Source organism: Cololabis saira, chromosome 1, assembly GCF_033807715.1.
Source record: "Cololabis saira isolate AMF1-May2022 chromosome 1, fColSai1.1, whole genome shotgun sequence".
Classification (NCBI taxonomy): domain Eukaryota; kingdom Metazoa; phylum Chordata; class Actinopteri; order Beloniformes; family Belonidae; genus Cololabis; species Cololabis saira.
Genome location: NC_084587.1, coordinates 44,371,938 through 44,396,865, shown reverse-complemented (window position 1 = coordinate 44,396,865; position 24,928 = coordinate 44,371,938). Strand labels below are relative to the sequence as shown.

Below are 24,928 nucleotides of genomic sequence, written 5' to 3'. Positions count from 1 at the left end.
ATGTCTCATCACGCTTTTCACTTGTCTGTTCTGACAGCCCCTCAGAATAAGCCCAAGATTGTACTTTTACTGCCAAAGGGTGTGTTTCCGTCATCAGCCTCTGGCTCAGGAGGAAGGTCGCTCAGTAGCCGTGGAGGGGGCGATGAGCTGGAAAATGTATTCCGCTAAATTTCAAACGGACCACTGCAGGAAACCTGCGGAAATCTGTGGAAACGCCAGATCGGCTCCTGAGTGGTATTTACTTGAATTTACTGCCGGATTCCCTCAGCAAGGCCAATGTGTGTTTATGGCATTTTGCAGCATTGTAGGTCTCACAGCCTCACACGATATTTAACCCTTTTCACACTGACATTATAGATTTAACAAAGAAGAAGAAAAAAAGTAAAACGTTAAAATAATGTGGGCAAAAACTAAGCACCCAATTATTAGCCCTCCATGAGCCGATCAGCAGCATGTGTGCAGATTAGAGATGGACCTATGGACTAAAAAATGTATCACGATAATTTCTGGCATTTATCCCGATAACGATAAAAATGACGATAAAACAAATATGTTTGTTTTGTTTGTTACACAAAAACCTCATCAACCGGAACCTTTCTTTCTTTCTTTCAGGCTCATTTCTTTCTTTCTTTCTTTCTTTCTTTCTTTCTTTCTTTCTTTCTTTCAGGCTCATTTCTTTCTTTCTTTCTTTCTTTCTTTCTTTCTTTCTTTCTTTCTTTCTTTCTTTCTTTCTTTCTTTCTTTCTTTCTTTCTTTCTTTCTTTCAGGCTCATTTCTTTCTTTCTTTCTTTCTTTCTTTCTTTCTTTCTTTCTTTCTTTCTTTCTTTCTTTCTTTCTTTCTTTCTTTCAGGCTCATTTCTTTCTTTCTTCCTTTCTTTCTGGCTCTTTTCCTTCCTTCCTTCCTTCCTTCCTTCCTTCCTTCCTTCCTTCCTTCCTTCCTTCCTTCCTTCCTTCCTTCCTTCCTTCCTTCCTTCCTTCCTTCCTTCCTTCCTTCCGTCGATTTAACGCACCACCATAAATCAGCTTTACACAAAAACGTCATCAATGGGAATGTATCGTTTTTACCGCGAGATGACAATTTCTTACTGTGGGGAATTTTTTTGACGGTAAATCATGAACGGTAAAATATCACCCATTCCTAGTGCAGATGCTTTCAGGGTTTGGTGGTCTGGAGAAAACAGGTGTGCGTTAACACAATGCCAAGAAGGAAAGACATAAGCAGAGGTCTGAGAGAAAGAGTCAGGGTTATGAATCCACTTCTATGGACCTTGATGTTCTACAGTGAGAAAGCTTCAAGACAGTTCCCAAACTTCCCAGGAGTAAACGGTCTGGCTAATTTACCCCCTGATGAGAATCAGACCACATGTTGGTCAGAGAAATATTAAAACATTCATACATAAAAAGTCAATCTGCACAATGAAAGAAGACTGAAGAAGTGCAGTCTGTTGGAAAGGTTGCCAAGACAAGGTCTCTTCTGTCTCAAGAGATGGTTGTTGATTTGGAGCTACCGGGCCTGGTCGTCTGGGCGCCTCGCAGTCATCCAGTGAATCGTGAACTCTGTTCACCTGCGGAGCCTAGAGGCTAGCGCAAGATCAGGACAACGATTTAAAACGCTAATCATTTTGCCGTTTTCTGACTGACTGGTTGAGGAGAGACCAACATAGCGATATAATCTGAGTCCAAAATTGTTTTTTTGTAATTTTTAAAATATTTGTAAGATATAAATATTAGTAAAACCCCACTATTTGTGCTTTTGTGAATAGCATGTTCCTAGACATACACTGCAGGTGTGTAAGGGAGCGTTTGATTTATTGTTCACGTAACGTTACTTTTATTTTTTCACAACCAAACCACGCACTTTATTTATGTCATTTGCACCGGGCAAGGACAAAAAATAAATGATTCCACCAAAATTCCAGAGATTTTTAGCAAGTAAATCTATCTGCAAAAGAAAATAACCAAGGTGTAGGAACAGTCTGGTCAATATTCACACCCCAACCTAACTAAAATGAGCTAACGAGAGCTGTGCTCAATCAAATGTTCCAAAACCTCAATGAATGAAGCAATGTTGTGATGAAGAAAGATCCAAACTTCCTTCCCAACCATGCTGGAGACTGATGAAGTCACACAGGAGACGATTGATGCTAAAGCTGATTCAGTAGCTACAAGCTACTGTGGTACTTAGTATTGCCCACATGAGGTTTTTTGTTTTTGTCAATTTGGTCTCATTTTTGTTAAATAAATATTTAAAATAAGCAGTTTTATTAGCGTATTTTTCAAATGTTTTATTATTGTTTGTAAACACAAATTAAAAGAAATTAAAATGTTATATTTAAATCATCAAATGAAAAGGATTAAAAGTAAATAGACTTTTCCAAACTAAAGTCCAAACTAAACGCTCAAATCCTCATTTTTGAGCCATTCTGACATTGATAAACCTTCACAGAAGTGTATTTACACAGATTTGGACTTAAAAACTCTTTGGGTCTAAATCTTCTATATCTCAGTGTTCTTCATGAGCACCATGTTGGCCCCTCCCTCTGCTCTTATTGGCTGCCTTCCTAACCAATCGGACGCATTACAGCGAGTCATGTGTCACAGTGACAGAAAACAATGGAGGATGTTTCTCTTTGAACTGAACTGCCTAAAAGGGGACCGGGTTGTTCCCAGGTGGGGATCAATGCTGATCTGGCATGGACTTTAGAGCAGTGATCCCCAACCCCCGGGTCATCTGGTACCGGGCCGCACAGAAGGAAAAAATAATTTCAGTAGCATCCCCCGACTGATGATGGATGACTCTCAACCTGATGGTTCACAATGTTTTTATTCCTTGGATGCAGTAAATACACTGCAAACACACCGTAAGAGCTATAAAGGAATAACATTTTACATTCATATAAGTTTCATTTATTTTTCATTTCCGACGCAGCTGCTTGCTCGGTCGGCAATAAAGCCACCGTTAACACAATACATCAGCGACCAAACTGAAGCTGGACATAAATACGCCATAAAATTTGCACAAATCCTCATCAGCAGGTGCTTTTTGTGTCAGTGAGGCATAGGGGTGTAACAATATATCGTGCCACGAAATTTCGCGATACAAAAATGTCACAATACGTGTCGTGGAGGTGACAAACTGTATCACGATATTGGATTATTAATATTAATCTATTGTGTTGACTAGAAACGCGCATCGACCGCGGCCGCATCTCGACCCGCGGACCAAAATCTTACTACGCTCAGAAAAAACTAGTCCCGTTTTGAGCTCTGAACTTTTACTGATGTAAGGCTGGTGTAGAGTTAAGCCTTACCTTATTAAATTAAACCTTTTTGGGGTGGTGAGTAGGATAAACACGGGGACAACTTGTGCTGAGTTCCAGTGTACTTTAATGTCCCCTCAACAGCGTAGGATTTTAGAACATCAACACAGCACCTAGTGCTGTATCACTCCGCCCAATCTAAAACAGACTAATCACTACAGATAAACTGACTAGTGTCATTATAGTCCCTGATTTACATCAGAATATAAAGAATATATTTATAAAATAATGAACCCTGAATTACCAAAACAAACTTGAATCAATCAATGAATCAATCTTTTTTATGATGTAAAATTGTATGTATTTATTTACTTGTATTTATTTATAATTTATTTTATAAATTATTTAATTTTAGTTGTTAAATTAGAAAGAAAAAAGTCAAATCATACATGAGAGAAACTATTCAGTTTGTGGCAAAATATTTTTATTGTATGAAAGTGAAGATGCATAATGCAAACCTGACATTTACTTTTAGTTCAGTTTGTGGAAAATGGTTGGCCTGGCTTTCTCTTTAAAACTTAAACAGTTATAAAGCATTACAAACTGTAACAATAGGGCAAACGCACAGTATTGTTTTGTATTTTGTGTCTTTTTTTTTTTTTTAAGATTTTTTTGGGCTCTAGTGGCCCTTTATTGAGATGCAGACTGGAAAGGGGTAGAGAGAGAGAACGGGGAAAACACGCAGCAAAGGTGCACGGGCTGGATTCGAACCCGCGACCACTGCAGGAGGAGGACTGTAGCCTCAGTATATGAGCCACCGCTTGACCCACTGCGCCACCGAGCGGCCCTGTATTTTGTGTCTTTCAAATAAAAGACAATTTTTTCCAGTCATATGTTCCTCATTCAAAGTTGTTGAAAAAAAAAATACTGCTATAATATCGTATCGTTATCGTGACCTCAATATCGTGTATCGTACCGTATCGTGAGATTAGTGTATTGTTACACCCCTAGTTAGGCACCACTTTAGCATTCCCGACACTAGTTTAGTCTTGCAGACACACTTTCTACTGCCGTTAAAGGTGTCAAACTGAATCCATGGAGGGCCGGTGTCCTGCATGTTTTAGATGTTTCACTGATTTAACACACCTGATTCTAATTAATCATTAATCATCACCAGCTTGTCATCAAAGTGTGGATAGTTCTGTTGATGACACGGCTCCTTGTATCACAGTGTGCTAAAAAAGGGACACATCTAAAACATGCAGGACACCGGCCCTCGATGACTGGAGTCCAACACCCCTGAACCTTTACCGTTAAAGTCCGAAGCGCCGGATGTTTACAATGTCTCGGCGAGACGCCTTCAAAATAAAAGCACAAAATATCGGTCTCCTTAATATATAACAAATAAAATAAAAGCCTGGCTTTAAATAATGTTAATGAGAAAACAAACTGAAATACTCATATTAAAGGTAATTTACAATTTCCATTATTTCATCAAATTTTTTCGAAAATGATGTTTTATTGTTTATTATTCATAATTATTATTATTACTATATCCAAAATACCACAGTTTTTAGTGCCGATCTTGTCATTTGATTTAGTTTTTATCAGCTACACCTTTAGATTGGGCCGTGAAAATATTGACATTAAACAGAATAGGTCGGGGACCACTGCTTTAGAGGACTAAACGTGCACGTTCTGCTGGAATGAAGACAAGCTTGTTTAAAATAATAAATAAAATAAAAAAATACAAATCACAGAAGCTGTAAATCCTGCCCTTTCCAAACTTTTATTTCCTGATTCATATAATTTGCACTCCGACTAAAAAGTAGTTACATCATAGTGAATGTTACTTTTGAACCTTTGAAAGTCAGAAAAAAATAAAAAATAATGCAGGACCTTTGAGGATGCTGTGAAAATGCTCAAAATCTAAAAATCAGCGGACGTGCAAAAACCAAATGTCGGCCAGCTCTGTGCCACAGGCACAAAAGCCTCCACCCGCAGAGAACATGCTGAAGTTGAAGGATTCTGGGGTACTTCTCAGATTACAGCAGATCATTAAGCGGCGCATCTGCAGCCGTCACCGCAGACTGCAGATCAGGTCTTTAAGAAGGTTGTCTCACAGCTTCCAGGCTCCATGTGAGATTTGCCTGCTGCCTTTTAAAAAAACCAGCATATGCACATGTTTGCCAAAACACATCAAAAACACTCTCTTAAGGTGAAGACAGGTGCATACACAGACAGACGGGCCATGTGCATGTGACACCGAGTGGCTGTTGATCCCAGCGATGCACCCTTTCTTCCTCAGACAGGAAGCAAAACAACAACTGAAGCGGTGACGGGCGATGACAGGACCTGCCAGCAGTGTTGTCACGGTGACCTCGACAGACAGAGGCAACACACGCCAACGCATGCATGGCTTCCTTGCACACACGCATGCACGGCTACCTCGCACACACGCATGCACGGCTACCTCGCACAGACGCATGCACGGCTTCCTCGCACACACGCATGCACGGCTTCCTCGCACACACGCATGCACACAAGCGGAGATGTGAACAATGCTGCACAATCAAACCCCAGCATGCATGCTCATGAGCAATCAGAGCTCCTCTTCTTTCCCCCCAAAATGTCTCTGCATGTTTTCTGAAATCCTGCTTGCCGTGATTTGACTAATTGCCGTCTGACAAACTCCCAACCGCCAGGAGAGAGGGAATGAGGGAAAACAAACTCTGGGAAAACACCCATCTTTGACTGTGCATGTCTGCTGTGCACACATTTGCCGTTGCTGCTTCTTTAAACTCATTCGTCTCTGTCTGTCATTTTCCCTCTTCCTCTCTCGTATCATTTTCTGTCAAATCTCATCTGCTCATTTCTCTCTCCCTCGTTTAATCCCTTTCTCTCCTCCGTGAAAAAAAAAGCAACAACAAAACAATCCTCATCCCCCAGATAGAGAGTGTCTTCCAACCAAACCTCTGTTTTTCATCTTGTCCTCCACAGCTCCGGAGAGAGCACCGACACAAAACATCAATATTTGGACGGCAGACAGGACGTCGGGGGAGCGCGAGCTGGCCTCCGAGGCGGTGATGAGCAAACCAGAGTTCCCCCGGGGGCCACGACAGAGCTAGCTGCTCCCGCTAACTCCAGGAAAAAGAAAGAAAAACTGTTCCCAACTGTGATTTTCAATATGTGCGGCATAGTCGTTGTGGTGGGAAGGAGAGCCGGCCTGTCTGCTTGATTAATATCTCCCCTTCTACACTGCTGAAGCAAAGCTTCGGGAATAACATCGATTATCGGCTTATTACTGGTTTGTATGCTTTTCAGCGCTTCTCTGTCAGGGCATGAGCTTCCCCGTGTCAATATTCCCAGGTACACTGAGACCTCCTCTGCATTATCAACGTACAATTCTGCTTTGAATGAATGAATGATTGAATGAATGAATGAATGGTTTATTTTGGTTACATTTCATTATATGCAACTTAACTTGTGTGCATGTAACTGACAAAACGTTCATATTTACACTAATCAGTTTCACACAATAAATAATAGCACACAAACTCTGTGTAACCGAAAAAAGGAATAGGCGGCAGCTGAAGCTTACTTTTGCTTATCCTGTACCTTCCAAAAGATAACCCAGTTTATCAGTAATACAGAAAAAAAAGAAGGAAAATAAAATTTACTCTAAATCGCTCTGCATAATTAAATTATATTCAAATCCTTTTGCATTGAAATCCTTAATTATTTTGTCTTCCAATATTTTTTTTAAAATTCAACAGATATCTACATAATTTCAGTTCATCACCAAGTCCATTCTCTGTGATTAAGGTAGAGAGCGAACTGTGGAATATCTGCCTATGAAGCTGCTGAAACGCTTTTGACTTCTTTTTATGTCTTTTATAACTATCTCTATAACTAACTTTGTAACTATCATCACTGTTCAGTTTCAGTGGAAATGAACCGGAAATTGCAAAACTGTGTTTATTGTAGCTGAAAAACATCATCTTCCATTTAATGCGAATTCAATTTCATTCCTCCACTCTGCGTTCCTCCATCTCGTGCACGGGTAATTTTGAGTTCCCTGCACGTGACACCGAGACTGACAGAGCTGAGGGAGTTTCTACGTTAATAAGGTACTGTACATTAAATTTGTTGTGTGGAAGTTTAAACAACAAATAAATGTGTTTATATGAGACCCTGCCAGACTATAGAAACGGTCAGGTAAGTGCTGGAAATGCCAAATGTGCTCGTGTAGGTTATATTTTCATTTAGCACGCTGACTGAGGCTCATTTATTAGTTTTGCTCTTTTCTATTCATTTGTTTAGCTAACTATAACTCGGTTCTTGACACTGCTGTTGTCATTTTAATTTTAAAAGCTGGTTTACGGGCCTGTCTGACAGAACAACGCAGCACAAACCCTTTGATTCTAAATGGGAAACAAGATTCCCCAGCTTCAGCTCTCATGGAAAGCTGCAGGAAAATGGCATGGAATGTGATGTAAACCTGCACTGAGCTCCCGCAAGCGATGAAGCAGATGCAAGTCGGAGGCCGTCTTGCGGGACCGGCGTGCAGCGACATTCCAGCGCTTTCCGAGGCTCGAAGCGTCTCCTCAGGGACATGAAAGGATCCGATGCAATTTTGCAGCTAAACTCTCAGGATAAAAACAAAACCGGTTTTCAGGCTTTGTGATGAACTCGTCGTGATGAAGATGTCGAGTGCAACCGCATCTCAGATTCCAGCAGCCTCGTGGTCTTGTGTGGCGAGCCGGAGCAGATGTTCTCTGACTTTAATCCTCTGGACAGAGAGGATGTTGTGTTCTTCTCAAGGGCGAAGCAAAGCCCGAGGATTCCTCCAACCGTCGCGCAGACTTTATTCATACTTCTGCCGTGCATTGCTCCACAGATTCCCCTCACCCGGGTCTGAGACAACAACAGCGTTTACTGTGTTGTCTGTTTGATCTTGTGCTCTCATCAGACTTGAGCTGTACACTGATGCACTTGTCTCCTCTTTATCTTCCATTTCATGGTCGGGATCACTTCGGTTCAGTCCAAAAGAGCTGTCTTTTCTGCCCTGTGCTGATGATTATCCCAACACATGCGCTCATTGTGGTTTTTATTCATTTCCACAAAGATCAACTCTAACCAAAGAGGTCGTGGAACGTGGAAGTATTTGTAGCGCTTGTTTTCTGGCGTCTGCAGGAAACAGCCCCGACAGAACAACGGCCTTCAGTTTTACGTCTCTGCCCCTCAATGCCTCGCTGAATCTCATCAAACCAGATAGTCAAGGGGCAACTTTAGGAAAGAGCCTCCGTTAAGACTTTTGCTCACATGTCTGGGTAAAGTTTGACAACCTATTTTTTTTGTTACAACAAATCTATAGAAGGAATTTTAGGGGTGTCGTCATCTTGAATGTTTTAGCTGGTGACCACTAGAGGCGCTAGAATATTCAAGTTCTCAATTCAGGCATATGGTCAGTTTTGGTCAACGTGTACAATTTATATGCATAATTGTCAAGATTAAAACATTGTATATCTAAGGAAATAGATAAAACAATACTAAAAAAGCCTTTATGAATCATATTGTAATATTTGGATACAAAACTTTTTTTATACTTTTTTTATAGACGTATGTAATGTGCGTAATGTGTTTCACTGCAAAAAAAAAAAAAAGAAAGAGTTAGAAACGCCTATAAAAAAGTCATATTTTTTAACCAATATTGGACAAAATATAGCAATACAATTAAAAAAAAAATGTTTTTCAATTGATGTTTTATCCATTTCCCTAAATATAAAATCTTGAACATTGAAGATTTTGCATAAACTGTACATTTTGACCATTATTGTGACCATATGCATGAATGGTCATCAGCAAAAACAATCCAAGATGACAACAGCCCTATTATTCCTCCTAGGGGTTCCTTCTAACAAAAAAATAAGGTTGTCAAACTTTACCCAGAAGCGTGAGCATAGTTATCAATCTTAGGGTTTGCCCCCTGACTAAGATGAGCATCTCTTCCTGCAGCAGGAAACATCCAAGAGCTCTTCAAGTATTCAAATAGGCTGGGTTTTGTTGTCATAGCTATGACACTGAGGTGTTTTTGACTTCCCCGTGCCAGCAGGGGTTTAATACTGGTGTATGAAGCAACGTTCTAATCTCCCCGGTCCCCTGCAGACGCTGCAGCTTTCAGACGGCGCTGCGCTCTGTTTCTCTGGGCTGAGTCATGCTTCCAGACGCACGCTTTTATGGCAGTACAGTAAATATTGTGGGTTTTGTTCTGTAGCGCAGGAACAAAGTAAAAAGTAAAAAGAGCAGCCAGTGCGTTTGTCTCAGCTGGACACGTTCCAACTGTTTAACTGCCGGGTGAAGAGTAGATGATTAATGGAGAGGTTTGCAGGGCAGTTTACGGTGATGAACCGTGGAAGGCCGTCGTCTGGGAGCATTCATGTGCTCACAGGTTACATTTGTGCAAATCAGGGAAAAAAAAGTTGGGATCGTATTGAAAATGCAAATAAAAAGGTTTTCTAACCAAAATAGGTGTCCGGCTGGGTTTTCTTCTCTCATCGATGTATTTTGGAAATACACGTCCACGCAGGTTTTTGGTTTTAAAATTCCCTGCCCCTTCTGTGTTGTGATCAGGTCAGGACTGCAGGTAGGCCAGGCCAGAACCCGTATCCTCTTGTCCTCCGCTGTATAATGTGTGCAGAAAGTGGTTTTTGCATTGTCTTCCCAGAAATGCCAACACCACCTCTGCACGAGGCTTCTGTCAAAGCTTTTAGTGGCATTTGTAAAAATAGCTCCATATTGCAGTGCTTAACGGACATTGAATCCTTTTCAAGGCGGTTATGTCAACTGCTGATGAACTCCGTCCAGACTCATCAAATGGTTAAATTCTATTTTGCATTATAAAAACTGTAAAAATGGTAAAATCTGTAAAAACTGCGAATCACTTCCAGTCTTGCTTTGAGGATCACTGCTGAAACATTTCAACTATGATCTTGTGCATCATCAGTCCTCCCTGTGTTTATCACCTGCCAGGATAAGGATTAACATTAACATCAGGATGTTTTTCTTTTGCTTTCCTTAATAGCACATTTGACTTTTATTTGGATGTGTTCAGCCTGAAACGCAAAACTAGATGTATCTTATCAAATGAAGTGTAGCTGACGAGACAAAAACCCATGGTGCACCCTGGGGTTTTATATTTCATGGTACTGACATAAAGCCACACCCACGTACCCTGTAAAAAAGTTATTTAGCTGCTTTTTTTTGTCCCCCCCCCCCCCCAAGTTCTATGCTTAGCCCATTTTGTCTTGGGCCCTTGGCCCTCAGTTCTGTTGGTGTCTGTGTCCTGAGAAAACAACGAATCAGCACCCATTCTGCTAAATTCCTCTGACAGCCTGCTGACATGGGAAGCTGCAACACCGCACACGCCACTAATTCATAATCAGCCATCTAACACACCGTTACCACAGTGATTTAATTGTCCCATTTGTCACGGCTGCTGTTCTCACCAAAACAAACGTCACGATAATGATCGTTTCCAGTCTCCGGCCCGTCACGCCGTCTTCCGCGGCTGATTGAATGCTCGTGAGGTGCCATTTTTCCCCCCCTCGCTGAATACTTTATCTGCTTTTATCTGTTACCAATTTTCTGCTTGCTCGTTCACTCTTGCCATCTTTCTCCAAAAGTAGGAGCAAGGAGAAAGGAAACGCCTAAACTGACAGACGAAGCTGTGTCTCTTTCATCAGCGGTCTGGATGCATATGCAGCGACGCCTCGGCGAAGACGCGCCGTTTTCAGGAAAGCCATTTAGCCGTGTTTTTCAAGGCACCCCGGCCTCACAGGCAGTGTCCCTTTGATTTAAAACGACGCCAGGAGACTTATTTTCCAAAGTGTCAGTGGAGCGGCCGAGCGGGAAGCTGCAGCAGGTGTAGTTGATGATATGCCAACTGGAAATGGCTTCCCCTTGATTTGAAATATGCCGAGGTATACCTAAAGGGAGAATGAGCTGCGCGTTCCCATGTGGAAACCTTGCCTCTGACCCTCCTTTGATAATTGCTATGCAAAGAATCAGGAAACGAATTACTGATCAGCCGAGTGTTGCGGAGCGCCGACGTGTGGGGGAGACAGGATGAAGGATGAGACCCCCGACTCAAACCAGGGAAGAGGATGTGCGTATCAGACAAACACGTGCACGTCCAAGCAGGGAAGGCATGCATGCATATATCCACGTCAGCTCTGCGATCGCAAGAAGAAGTAGGAGAACAACTTCTGATTAACTGCTTTTCTGGCTTCATTTGTCATAAAGATGTCACCTGATCTTCATCTCAGTCACGATGTCGAACAAAGACGACGCGCCGAAGCTCGCAGACACTTCTGGCTGCTTGTTTTTATCCAACACACACATTAAACTTCCATCCTGCCAGTGGCAAAAGTAAGTGAACCTCAGTGACTTTTTGGTAGACTTTTTGGTTTACAGCTACTTTAATTGGCCAAAGATAAACATTTCAACTGACTCGTGTGTTTGGGCATCCATCCATCATTCACTCCCTCCCTCTGAGTGGAGGGTTGCCACAGCAGATCATAGTCGATTCGGATGCCCTTCCCGACGCAACCCTGCACGCACGGGGAGAGACAACCACTGTGCACCCTCTCACACACACCCACGGGCAATTTACAGTTGTCAATCAACTTAGACATCCATGTGTTGGGACTGTGAGGAGGTGGGAGTAGGCTGAGAGAACGCACGCAAGCACGGGGAGAACATGAAAACTCCACACAGACAGACTCTGCTCCGCGCCCGGGAGTCCAACCAGGAACCTTTTCGCTGTGAGGCACCCGTGCTAACCCGTGCTAACCCGTGCTAACCCGTGCTAACCACTTAGGCAGCGCCGTGCAGCGCCGTGCAGCACAGGCATCCTTAAGGTATCTGTAGGAGCCACATATTGATGTTTCATTTGTTTGGTCTGGTTGCCACGGTGATGAAGGAAGTTTGGGTCACGTGGGTCATCACCGTAGCTTATATAAGGAATAGGGGTGTAACAATATATCGTGCCACGAAATTTCGCGATACAAAAATGTCACAATACGTGTCGTGGGGGTGACAAAGTGTATCGCGATATTGGGTTATTAATATTAATCTATTGTGATGATTAGTAACGCGCATCCGACCACGACCGCGGCCGGACCGCGCGGACCAAAATCTTCCTCCGCTCAGAAGAAACTAGTCCCGTTTTGAGGTCTGAACCTTTACTTATGTAAGGCTGGTGTAGAGTTAAGCCTTACCTTATTAAATTAAACCTTTTTCGGGTCGTGAGTAGGATAAACACGGAGACAACTTCTGCTGAGTTCCAGTGTACTTTAATGTCTCTCAACAGCGTAGGATTTTAGAACATCAACACAGCACCTAGTGCTGTATCACTCTGCCCAATCTAAAACAGACTAATCACTACAGATAAACTGACTAGTGTCATTATAGTCCCTGATTTACATCAGAATATAAAGAATATATTTATAAAATAATGAACCCTGAATTACTAAAATAACCTTCTTAACAAAAATAAATCTCCTCTTACACTTATAAGGTGAGCATGAATCAATCTTTTTTATCATGTAAAATTGTATGTAATTATTTACTTTTATTTATTTATTTAATTTTAGTTGTTAAATTTCTGGAAAAGAAAAAAGTCAAAATCATACATGAGAGAAACTATTCAGTTTGTGGCTAAATATTTGTACTTGTATGAAACTGAAGATGCATAATGCAAACCTGACATTTACTTTTAGTTCAGTTTGTGGAAAATGGTTGTCCTGGCTTTCTCTTTAAAACTTAAACAGTTATAAAGCATTACAAACTGTAACAATAGGGCAAACGCACAGCATTACTTTGTATTTTGTGTCTTTCAAATAAAAGACAATTTCCTCATGACTACCTCATTCAAGGTTGTTAAAAAAATACTGCTATAATATCGTATCGTATCGTTATCGTGACCTCAATATCGTGTATCGTACCGTATCGTGAGATTAGTGTATCGTTACACCTCTAATAAGGAATAAAATCACCTGCACTGGGGAGGAGAGAGGCGAGTTGGGTAGCTGTAATTTTTGTTGACCGCATCTTACTGATCACCCCGATTACACTTTGCAGTGTACACATTTAAAACCTATTAAGTGGATGTAATCGGGAGGCCGATGTGGCTGAGCTTCTGTCATTAAACGCCATAAAAACGTATCTCGGACTCAGCGTGCTTCTATGTCAGCAGCAGCGCGTGATAAATATACAGGACCCAACAAAAACTCTCAAGCGGCTCTTTTAAGTACAGGAAAGCCGCAATACTATCAGTGAGGTGACGAAGTACAGAAGGTACAGCTGAAGGGTTGCAGATGTTTCTGTGCATGTGTAGGTCACTGAGCAGGCAAGGTGTTTGAGGCAGAACACCACGAAAGAAGCTGGTAGTCCTGAGAGGAAAACACATCTGTGCATGAAAGAATTGATGAAAGAATGCCCGGATGCTGAAGATGATGATGATGAAGGGGATTTGGGTTCACGGCCTCTGACCCAGATCTGGGCCCACGTCTTCGGTATCTTTTTCTTCTTCTCCCTGTGTACACGTCTGCCAGCAGGAGGTGTGGGGCTTGTGCCGAGGCCCTCGGCCAGCTTCCGTCCACCTGAACATCAGCGATTCCCTCGACTTCAACCATTCATCCTGGTATATTGGTCCGATCCTGATTTCAGCTGAACCGAGATCTTACAGGCATTTTAAAAGCATTGCTTTTTAAGGCTGTGAATGTATGATGGGTGTGGTTCGAGTGTAATAACACACTGTGTTATTCTATTATTGTGACTTAGAAGATCTGAAGAAAAAGGGGTTCACATACATCTTCTTGCCACTGTGTGGGTGCATATGTTTGTGCACGGACTGCTGCCTAGACGCAGGCGGTCTGAGGATCGTCTCACCCACAATCAGCAGACAAGCAGCAACATTACACTCTATTAATGCAGAGACACAAATGAGCAGCGGGGATGTCTGTGCAGAGGAAATGCTCCACATACCTGGCACGGGTCCAGACACCAGCTTCCACCCTGCTCTTACACTGAATCTCGTTTAAGCTTCTGCGAACATCGTCTCAGAGGAGGATGCCTCTTCAGTACAGACATCATCACTTAGCCTCGTTCTCCCGTAGACACACACGCACAGGAGCAGCCCGGGCGCAGGTATCGTACACACGCCTACATATTCAAATGCTGATACACTGTTACAGACACACATTCTTCGCCTGGTTACGCTCACTGAAGGCTGTGAAACTCAAGTGTCCCGCTTTCCAAAACACTGGTCATGTGTTGTTCCCTCCCACGGAGCAGTAAGCTGTTCCTTCTAAATCCAACACGAGGAACAAATGTTTCTTTCCCACATATGAAAAAGGCAGTATACAGCACCAACGGCCTGCACACCAAGGCCAGCGCCAAATGAGCAAAGTCAGAGCCAAAAGAAAGGGGAAAATAAGCTGGAGGAACATGTTACTGCTTCACAAATATAGCCTGTCGCTAGGGCTGCACGATTAATCGTTAAAAAATCGCGATCTCGATTCATGCATTCATCTCATTTCCAAATGACGACGATTTAAATTTTTTTTTTTTTTTTTTTTTTTTTTATGTTTATTGTTTTTATGTTCAAAGTCAGCTGTTACAAAGTTGATGCCAGTCTTTTATCAGGCACCATCATATTTTTTGTAACGTTTACCTTTTGTATCGGCAGCTTCTTAATAGCAGCAAAAGGCAATGGGGGGTTCATCCCAGCCAGAGGAATCATTTGTTGCCTCAGAACTACAGGATCTGTTACAAGTCCCCTTTCTGAAAGGGTGTTCAACTCAGGGAGGAACAAATATTGTTCAAAATTGTTATTATTGTTTAAATTGTTCAAAGGTTTGTGTAAAGAAGACAAGAGATGTTTATTATTATTATATTTTTGTTCAGCTGTTGCAAAGTTAAAGTAATAAGTGCAATAAATTTTATATTGGAAAAAAAATCGTGAGAGAATCGTGATCTCAATTCTAAGCAAAAAAATCGTGATTCTCATTTTGTCCAGAATCGTGCAGCCCTACCTGTCGCTGTACTTGAAAAATGGGATTCAAGACAATTTTCAACCTGAAATAAGCGGTAAAATACAATCTCACGCAGGTCGTGAACATTATGTCAGAACTTATTTCTTTCTAGAGTCTGACGCTATCTGCCAGCTGTGTAAGTTAAGATGCAGATGGCATGTGTTGCTTCTTATCCCTCGTCTTTTTCAGTCTGTTGCAAAAAAACCAAAACCCAGCCAGCCCTGCATGAGTATGCTGATCCAGGCAGCCACAGATTCTGATGGACAGCTTCCAACTCCAAATGTATGTGCAAACATTCGTCTGAATATTAATCCCACTGAACAACGGACCCCTATCAAGAAAACTATGGCAGCTTGGACTTCCTCCAATACTGCATTTTAGTCTCGCACAGTTTGACCTTCCAGCGTATTGCAGGAGCGGGGCCACGCAGCGACACGGCTGCTGCATACCGCCTCTCCATTCTGGCTCACTTCATTAATAACGTCAAACACTGCAGAGCCTAATGAGGCCCCGCTCGCCATCCTACAGCACCCATCTGATCTGCTCTATTTGTATTCCCAGCACCGACATGATATTTGGCCAGCTCTGGTCTAGACAGAGGTCTTACATGTGCAGCGTGGAACAATCCCTCAGAAAGAAAAGGGCAGTTCGATATGAAATTAGATTTTGTATTGCTCCACCTTTTGTCTGACTCCACTTTGATCAATAAACAGGTACTAACTAAATAGAATTTTAGAGGCAACAAGGCGGGGCTCGTGATCTACCAAAGCCTTTTCCTAAGAAATCTATTGTGCTGTTACATCCAGAGCAGAACTGTGAGTCTGTTAAATAAACCTCCAGTGAGAGCTGGAGAGCCCACGCTGACGTTTCACCGTCTTTACAGCCGGGGAAGATTTGGAAAATAAAGCCTCAGTGGCTCTGTTTGATCAGCTGATCTACTGACATTAGGAATGGGTGATATTTTACCGCTCACGATAAACCGTCAACAAAATGCCTCAGGGTAAGAATTTATCATCTCGCGGTAAAAACGATAAATTCACGTTGATGACGCAGAAGGATGGAAGGAAGGAAATGAGCAAGAAAGAAAAAAATGAGCCTGAAAGAAAGAAAGAAAGAAAGAAAGAAAGAAAGAAAGAAAGAAAGAAAGAAAGAAAGAAAGAAAGAAAGAAAGAAAGAAATGAGCAAGAAAGAAAGAAAGAAAGAAAGAAAGAAATGAGCCTGAAAGAAAGAAAGAAAGAAAGAAAGAAAGAAAGAAAGAAAGAAAGAAAGAAAGAAAGAAAGAAAGAAAGAAAGAAAGAAAGAAAGAAAGAAAGAAAGAAAGAAATGAGAAAGAAAGAAAGAAAGAAAGAAAGAAAGAAAGAAAGAAAGAAAGAAAGAAAGAAAGAAAGAAAGAAAGAAAGAAAGAAAGAAAGAAAGAAAGAAAGAAAGAAAGAAAGATAGATAGATATGAGCCAGAAAGAAAGAAAGAAGGATAAATTCCCGTTGATGAGGTTTTTGTGTAACAAACATGGCAGATCTGAGAGTGAGATAGATTTATAGTAAAAAGGTGGAATTGAATTGGTATTTTTTTTATCGTCATTTTTATGGTTATCAGGATAAATGCCAGAAATTATCGTGATACATTTTTTAGTCCATACCGCCCATCCCTAACTGACATATGGACAGCTAATACCCTCTCTTTTTATCTTTTATTATACAACATACACTGTGTTACTATTTATTTAACAACAATTAAGCTAAAAACAAAAAGAGCAATACTAAGTACCCCCTTATTCCAAAGGATTTAAAAAGGTAAACTGCTAATAATCTGCCTTGATTATTTAATCATCATCACCAGGTGTACAATCCCAATGTGGCTGTCTTTTATGTGTCTGTTAACTGAATGACATGAGAGAAAGACATCAGCAATCATCTTAGAGAAACAATTTCTCCCGCAGATCATTTCCAAACATTTTGAAGATCAACATTCCGTTGTGAGAAAGATTACTGACAAATGAAAAACATATGCGACAGTTGTCAGTCTTCCAATGCAGTGGACATTCCAGATAATTAAGCTCAATTTTTACCAGACGAATAAGAAAGCCTGACCGAGATTTGAAAAAACTGCATCTCAACAAACCACAAGACTTCCGGGGGGATGTGCTCTGAACTGATGAAACCACAGTGTGATTATTTCTGCCTGTTTGGGGGTCACGGGACCCGGGCACCATGCAGTCATTGAGTCGACCATGAACTCTCTCTACCAGAGTTCTCTGGATGCAAATTAGAGGGAATCCGTCCAACTGCTAAAGCTTGCTCAAAACTGGGTCATGCAAGAGGACAATAGCCTGACACAGTGCAGCGAATCTACATCTGAATGGCTAGGAAAGACGAAAATCGCGGTACTGTAATGAGCCCAGACCTCTATTGCATTAAAATGTTAACGAGGGACCCTAAAAACACCTTTCATACGCGAACGTCTTAAAACCTTGACGAGCTGAAGTGACGCTGCAAACGAGGTTTGACGCAAATGTGTCTAAGGCCCCGTTTACACGGGGCAAAAACGGAGGCGTTTTCATGCGTTTTGGCCGTTCGTTTACACGAAAACGGAGCTCAAAGCCCCCAAAAACGATCATTTCTGAAAACTCCGGCCAAATTGGAGATTTTCAAAAACTCTGTTTTCACGTTTGCGTCTAAACGGAGGAAAACAGAGGAAAACGGAGATTTAAGCTTCAGAACGTCACATTATGCACCAGAAACTCACCAGCGTCATGTGTGCGGCCTGTGTTTACAATTAGATTGGCCACCGTCAATATTTTCTTGTATTTTACCTGTTTTATATTCCGTCTTGGAAGTAAAGCCTGAATTATGGTCCCGCGTTAAATCGACGCAGAGCCTACGGCGTAGGGTACGCGGCGATGCGCGCCGTACGGTGCACGTCGCCGCGTACCCTACGCCATAGGCTCTGCGTTGGTGTAACGCGGAACCATAAATCAGCCTTAACTGGAAGTTACACGTGTCATTTGTTGATGTTTTTTCCAGGATTCTGATTGGCTGGCATGACGTTAACAGCGTTTTCATGCGGGTCCGTGTAAATGAGGATTTTTTTTAAAACGTAGAGGGGAAAATATCAGTTTTTGTAAATACCCGGCTACGTGTAAACGTGGCCTAAAACTCATACAAGAAACAACTACTTCAAGTTACTGGCAGCTATAGGTGGAGCTACGAGCCTTCATCTTTGTTATGTAAATAATAACAGTGGAAAAGATTATATGTTGTCGTTTGTCTGACGTTGAAGTCGCCTACAACTCTACGTGGATCGCTTGATATTTATTATGTCTTCACACAAAACACACAGCGTTTAAAAAAGGAGGTACTAACTTTCACAGGAGCAGTCAAGCAGCAAAGACAGTGCTGCGCTGACGATGAGGCTGATTGAAAAGCTTCTCATTAAAGCGTTTTAGCTTTCATGGCTCCCTTTCACTTAACTGAACTCATTGATCATTGTCACCTAGGCTCCACGGGCCTCGACTCGCTGTCCTCGGTGCTGAAACAGCAGCACGGTGAGAGAGAGAGAGAGCAAAGGAGGGGAGGAGGGTAAAAGGGACTTCCACCAAATATTCCCCTCCCCCCTTCTCACCCGGCTGTGAAATGCGGTCCACACCTCTGGGGCCTGTTCATACCAGCCAGCCAGCTCCAGAAATTAAGGAAATGAAAAAAAATCAACGGTCCGCACCAGTAGCTCCACATTATCCCACTAACTCCGAACGGATTGGGGAGTGGGTGTGCGCAGAGGGTAAGGGGGGAGGGGAGGGAGTGAGGGCAGGGGTGTAAATGTGTGACACGGAGTAACTCACCGGCTGAGTGACCCCGGTTCGTGGCGTCGTGGTCACTGTCGCCCTGCTCGCTGTCACCATGGCCACTGTCTTTGGAGCTGACGATGTCTGCTTCTTGGAAAGCCGAGCTGGATGAGGGGTGGGGGAGGATGAACGGAGTGAAGATAGAAACAGGGGCAGAGAGAAAGAGAAGGACAACCAGAAGTCAGTCGGCAGTCCAAATTTGGATGTTACACATGAAAACTAATGAAATCCAACATTGGGGCTTTAATAAACGCCAGCCAGACTATTATGGAACTGGTGCCACATTGTAGATGAACATTATGGAAACACTGGGAACCATGCGGGCTCGTACAGCCACAATTAATGATGCGAAACATACACCATACTGATGTGTAGTTCAGCTTTATTGATGTGTGAACAGGCTGTGAATCCATGATGCCTGCTGGATCTCTGAGGCTCAGATAAGAGGGGGAGGACGTGCATGTGTGTGCTTTTCACTACCTGTTGACACGTCTGGGTCTGTCCACCAGATAGCTGAGCTCGGCTCGCTGGTGTTTTGTCTGGAAAGTTAACAGAAATACACGTTTGATCACATTTCATGGAAAAAACAGGACAGGATGACAGACATGTACCAGAGGGGGAAAACCGAGTGAGGGGGAAGCCGCGGCTTTTCCTGGAAACGGACGCATCATCCACTCGGTGAGTGAGTGGGCTAGAGGAGGAGTGAGGAGAGCAGCGGGGAGAGCGGGTTAGTTGGGGAGGCGGATGAATGCGTAAATGATTGAGCCGCCCGATGCTGGAACTGAACAACCTTTGTTCACGGCGCTGCCGTGCTGGGTCGTGCGTGGAATACTTAACGTACGGGGAGGCAGAGCTGTGACTGGCTGTCTGGCGCCGGTCCAGCCACAATCAGCAGAAGAGCCCCAACTTCACGGCTCCACACGCAGGGTGGTGGCGGTGGGGGGGTTAATTAACTCATCTCCATTTTGACATCCAACCTCCGTCGGACGTTAACATATACTTTATGTTTATTATTCTTCCGTAGTATTATTTTCAGAAAAAAGCTTCCAACAGGGTTGTTTTGACTTCACCTCTTAGGAAAATCCATTTCCATTTGCACCCTCACTTCGGAATTTTCTCACATTTAGGCCAGATCAGATCTCATTCAAGTGACTGACACAGACATAAAATGGATGGTCTGCCAGCACTGTGGTCTTCACAGAACTGAAGGGGTCACAGGATCGCAAATAAATCAAAACAAAGAAGCAGCACTTCTACAGAAATAAATCACATTTGCCTTTGTCCGACAGGAAATTGAATACTAAGGCCGTCTTTTCTTAGATTATGGTGATGTGGTTAACTTTCACTCTGACTCACTCAGATTTATTGCAGGTGCCCGTTTGTATCCAACTCTGCAGTTTTTACAATAAATTGGGATCACACCTTTATCTGGGGGAAAGCATTGATTTTTATTCATTTTTTTAATCTGGAAAGGCAACATGCGCCCACATCTATCAATCAGTTATCGGTTAAACTGGTCACATAGTAATCAGTCTTTTTATGCTTGTTGTTCCACAAGTAAATACAGAATTTGGAAAAACAGCAACGGCCTTCCGTTCTGCACTGACTTGGGACATCTTCAACTGGACACAAGGGTTACTATGGTCCAGTTTAAAATGATGATCATCAATGATTCCAGGTGAATAGAACTGATTTTCATGGTAGAAAATATCCGTGCCGAGGTAGAAAAGAAATATGTTTAGTTCTCTGCAGGCTGAGTGCGCTGCATTAATCTGTGGCCGAATGTGGCTTGTTCTCCAAAAGCACTTTGAATGGAAAAGCTATATATACATAGATTCAATTTACCCTCAGTGATAACTACAGATTAAATAATATTTAAATGAAATAACTCGATTGCAGACCAAATGAAAAGCGCTCTCGCGCTCAGCCTGGTGCCGGTGTAAATGGCGACCGAAAGTAACCACTGACGTTGTGACTATTACACTAGACAACAATTAAAGCCTTATTAGTAGGAGAGCCAATAGTCCTTCCTTAGACTTAAACCACGCGTGACCTGAATGGGAACACGCTCTGAAATGAAGGCCTGTGATACTTCAATCAGGTTAACCCGGTTAAACTGCACATAGAAAAAGTGCCTTTGGGCAGTCAGCCTTTTTCTATCGAGCAGCTCATACCTGGAACACTATACCCATAGAACTTAGGAACATCACATCTCTTCATTCCTTCTCTAAAAACACAAAACAGTGGTTACTTGATAATCAAACATGCTGCCATAATCTGGTATAGGGGTCAGGTTATTGTTTTTACTACCTGTTTGTGCTTATTCATTTATGTTGTTTGTCATTATTCAGAGTTATGTCATGGTTTTACTAATTGTTTGTACCCTGTGCTCTAGTGTTTTAGTGTGTTCTCCTTTAATGTTTTTTATATATGCCATCAACCTGCCAGGGACTGCAGATGTAAATTAGCCTGTATGGCTAAATATGGCACATTTACATGATGGACTCAAGTGCTCATGTTAATTAATGTCCCTTTTTAAATAAATAAATGAAATTAAACCCGTAAAACTGCTGCCTGGCGCACCTTTTACGCACATTTTACGCACGGGATGTGGCGTGTGCACTGACTCACCCCCCTCCACCCCCCACCCCCCTTACCTCGCTGGAGAGGATGCTGCCGTTGGATATGATGTCTGGCTGCTGGTCGCTGTATCCGGTCACGATGCCGCCGCAGGGGTTGGGGTGATCCGGGTCGGCGCTGCGCGTGGGGCTGCACGGTTTCAGGAACATCAGGTCCGTCTTGGCCGACTCCGGCGTCAGACACACCTGGTAGCAGTACGAGTTCTGGTTCTGGTGGTGGTGGGAGCCGAAGCCGCCCCCCACGCCCCCCACCCCAGACTCCTCCACGGGCACCTGCCCCACGGGGCCCACTCCCGACGTCACGTTGGTGCTCTGAACCAGCATGATGTCGGACTTGCTGAGCTTCTTCTGCTTGCGGCTGCGGGCCTGCCTGCCGCAGCAGCACGCGCTGCAGCAGAAGCAGCAGTCTCCGGCCAGCAGGCACGTGTACGCGCTCAGCTTCTTGTCCTTCTGGCAGCGCACGGCCAGCACGATCATGGCCAGCAGGAAAATGAAGGACACGGAGCCCAGGGCGATGATGAGGATGAGGGTGAGGTCCAGGGAGGTCTCCTTGGACCTGGAGGCCGAGCCGCGGTCCCCGCCGCCGCGTCCCTCCGCCACGCTGTCCACCAGGATGACGCTCACGCTGGCGGAGGAGGACAAGGGGGGCTGCCCGTGGTCCCTGACCTCGATCAGCAGGTCGTAAAAGCCCTGCGGGTCGCGCTTGGGAGAGATCCTGCGCGCGGTGCGCAGCTCCCCGGTGCGCCAGTCCATCCGGAACACCCCCATCTCGTTGCCCCGCAGGATGCTGTAGGACAGCCGCGCGTTCTCGCCGTCGTCCGCGTCCATGGCCACGACGCGCGCCACCAGGTACCCGGGCTCGGCGGAGCGCGGCAGGTGCTCCCTGGCCGTGCCGTTTTTGCCCAGGGGGGCGATGATGGCGGGGGGGTTGTCGTTCTGGTCCACGATGACCACGTTGACCGTGGCGTTGGAAAAGAGCTCGGTGGCACCGGAGTCCTTGGCCTGGACCATGAAGTTGAACTCCTTCAGCTGCTCGTAATCGAAAGAGCGCAGCGCGTAAAGGTACCCGGTCTCCTGGTTTATGGACACGTACGTGTCCACGGACATTCCCTGGATGTCACACTCCAATATGGAGTAGGTAATCTGCGCGTTCTGACCCACGTCGGGGTCAAGAGCGCTCACGGCGTGGATGAAAGCTCCGGGGACGTTGTTTTCAGTCACATACACGTCGTATACGGACTGCGTGAACCGCGGCGGGTTGTCGTTCTCGTCGGACACGTGCACTTTGATGGATTTGCTGGTGGCCAGCGAGGGCTTGCCTTTATCTTTGGCCACCACGGTGACGGTGTACGCGTCCGCGCTCTCCCTGTCCAGCGGGCCGTCCGTCACGATGGTGTAGTAGTTCTTAAAGGACGACTTGAGCTTAAAGGGCACGTCTCCGAGGATCTCGCAGCTCACCTCGCTGTTCTCCCCGGCGTCCCGGTCCGACACGCTGAACAGCGCGATCACGGTGCCCGGCGCGTCCTGCTCGCTCACGGACTCCGTCACGGTGCTGAAGCCGATCTCCGGCGTGTTGTCGTTGGCGTCCACGAGTTTCACCAGCACTTTGCAGTGCGCCGGCACCGCGTTGGCCCCCAGATCTTTGGCCTGCACGTAAATCTGGTGCGTGCTGCTCTCCTCGTAGTCCACCTCGCCCGCCACCTCGATCCGGCCCGTGCGCGCGTCGATGTGGAACAGGTCTTTCACCCTGGGCGCGTTGTGGCTGCTGAAAGAGTACACTATCTCCCCGTTCGGGCCCTCGTCCACGTCCGTGGCGTTGAGTTGGATGACCAGGGTGCCCACGGGGGAGTTTTCCCGCAGGTTGACCGTGTACACGGACTGCTCGAACGTGGGCGCGTTGTCGTTGGAGTCCAGGACTTTGACGACCAGCAGCGCGGTGCCGGTGCGCTGCGGGACGCCGCCGTCCACCGCCGTCAGCACGTAGCGGTGCACCGCCTGCTGCTCCCGGTCCAAGGGTTTCTCCAGAACCAGCTCCGCGAACTTATTCCCGTCGCTCTGCGTCTGCACGTCCAGGTAAAAGTAGTTGTTGGTGGTGATGGCGTAAGTGCCGAGCGCGTTGGCGCCGACGTCCGGGTCGAACGCGTTCTCCACGGGGAAGCGCGTCCCGGGGACGGCGCTCTCGGATATCTCCACGGAGATGTCCGTCTCCGGGAAGCTGGGCGGGTTGTCGTTGATGTCCGTGAGCTCGATCTCCACGCGGAACAGCTCCAGCGGGTTCTCCAGGAACACCTCCAGGTGGAGCAGGCACGGCACGGTCTGCGCGCAGATCTCCTCTCGGTCCATTTTCTCCTTCACGACGAGCGCGCCGTTCTCGAAGTTCACCTCCAGGTGGGGCGTCCGCGAGCTCGGCACCGTCTGGAAGCGGCGCGCGGAAAGTTTGGTGATGTCCAGACCCAAATCTTCCGCGATATTCCCCACCACGGTGCCGGGCTCCTGCTCCTCCGGCACGGAGTAGTGCAGCTGACAGACGGCTCCATCCAGGATGGAGAGCAGGAATATGAAACAAATCATCTCCTCCTCCTCCTCTTGTCCAATAAGTGCACGTAAAGACACAATTGAACGTTATTCCTTTTTCTTAGAGGAAAAGAGCATTTCCCGTCTCGTCTGTCCGTAAAAGGGCAGTGAAACAAAAAACAATGAGGATGTCCGGCTTTGAAAACCCCCTCAACTCAGCGAAACATTTTCTAGTTTCAGCCATTTGATCCGAAACCTCTCCGCTTTAATCAGTTCTGCGCCGGTCGGTCTGCAGCCAGGACGCAGAGCCAAGACTCTCTCCCCTGCGCACGGCCCCCTTCACAAAAAAGTCATTAACAGAGCAAGAGATTCCACATGAGTGAAAGTACAGTGGAAAAACTCCGATTTAAGCACCAATGTCTTCTAAAAAAACATAAAAAGGTGCATGACTACGGACTCTTTCCACCTCTGTGTGAGGATGAAAGTGCACCGCTTAGAGCGGATGATGCTCTCGGCTCGGCTCCTGTAAGCGACTGTGAGCAGCGGGGTTGGTTTTGCGCACAGCTCCTTTCCCCACCA

General features: G+C 44.7%; 1 protein-coding gene across 3 annotated transcripts in view; it reads right to left on the bottom strand.

Moving 5' to 3' along the window:
• The window catches only part of pcdh10a (protocadherin 10a), a 40,692-nt gene extending 16,017 nt beyond the window's left edge, over positions 1-24,675 (bottom strand). For all 3 annotated transcript variants that reach the window (XM_061724473.1, XM_061724480.1, XM_061724465.1), the window contains exons 1-3: positions 21,854-24,675; positions 19,677-19,735; positions 19,194-19,300 (exon numbers count right to left, since the gene is read on the bottom strand). In XM_061724473.1, the coding sequence (XP_061580457.1) occupies positions 19,194-19,300; positions 19,677-19,735; positions 21,854-24,406 (2,719 nt within the window). In that variant the 5' untranslated portion in view covers positions 24,407-24,675. The remainder of the gene's footprint in view (positions 1-19,193; positions 19,301-19,676; positions 19,736-21,853) is intronic.
• Between the last annotated feature and the right edge of the window lie 253 nt (positions 24,676-24,928).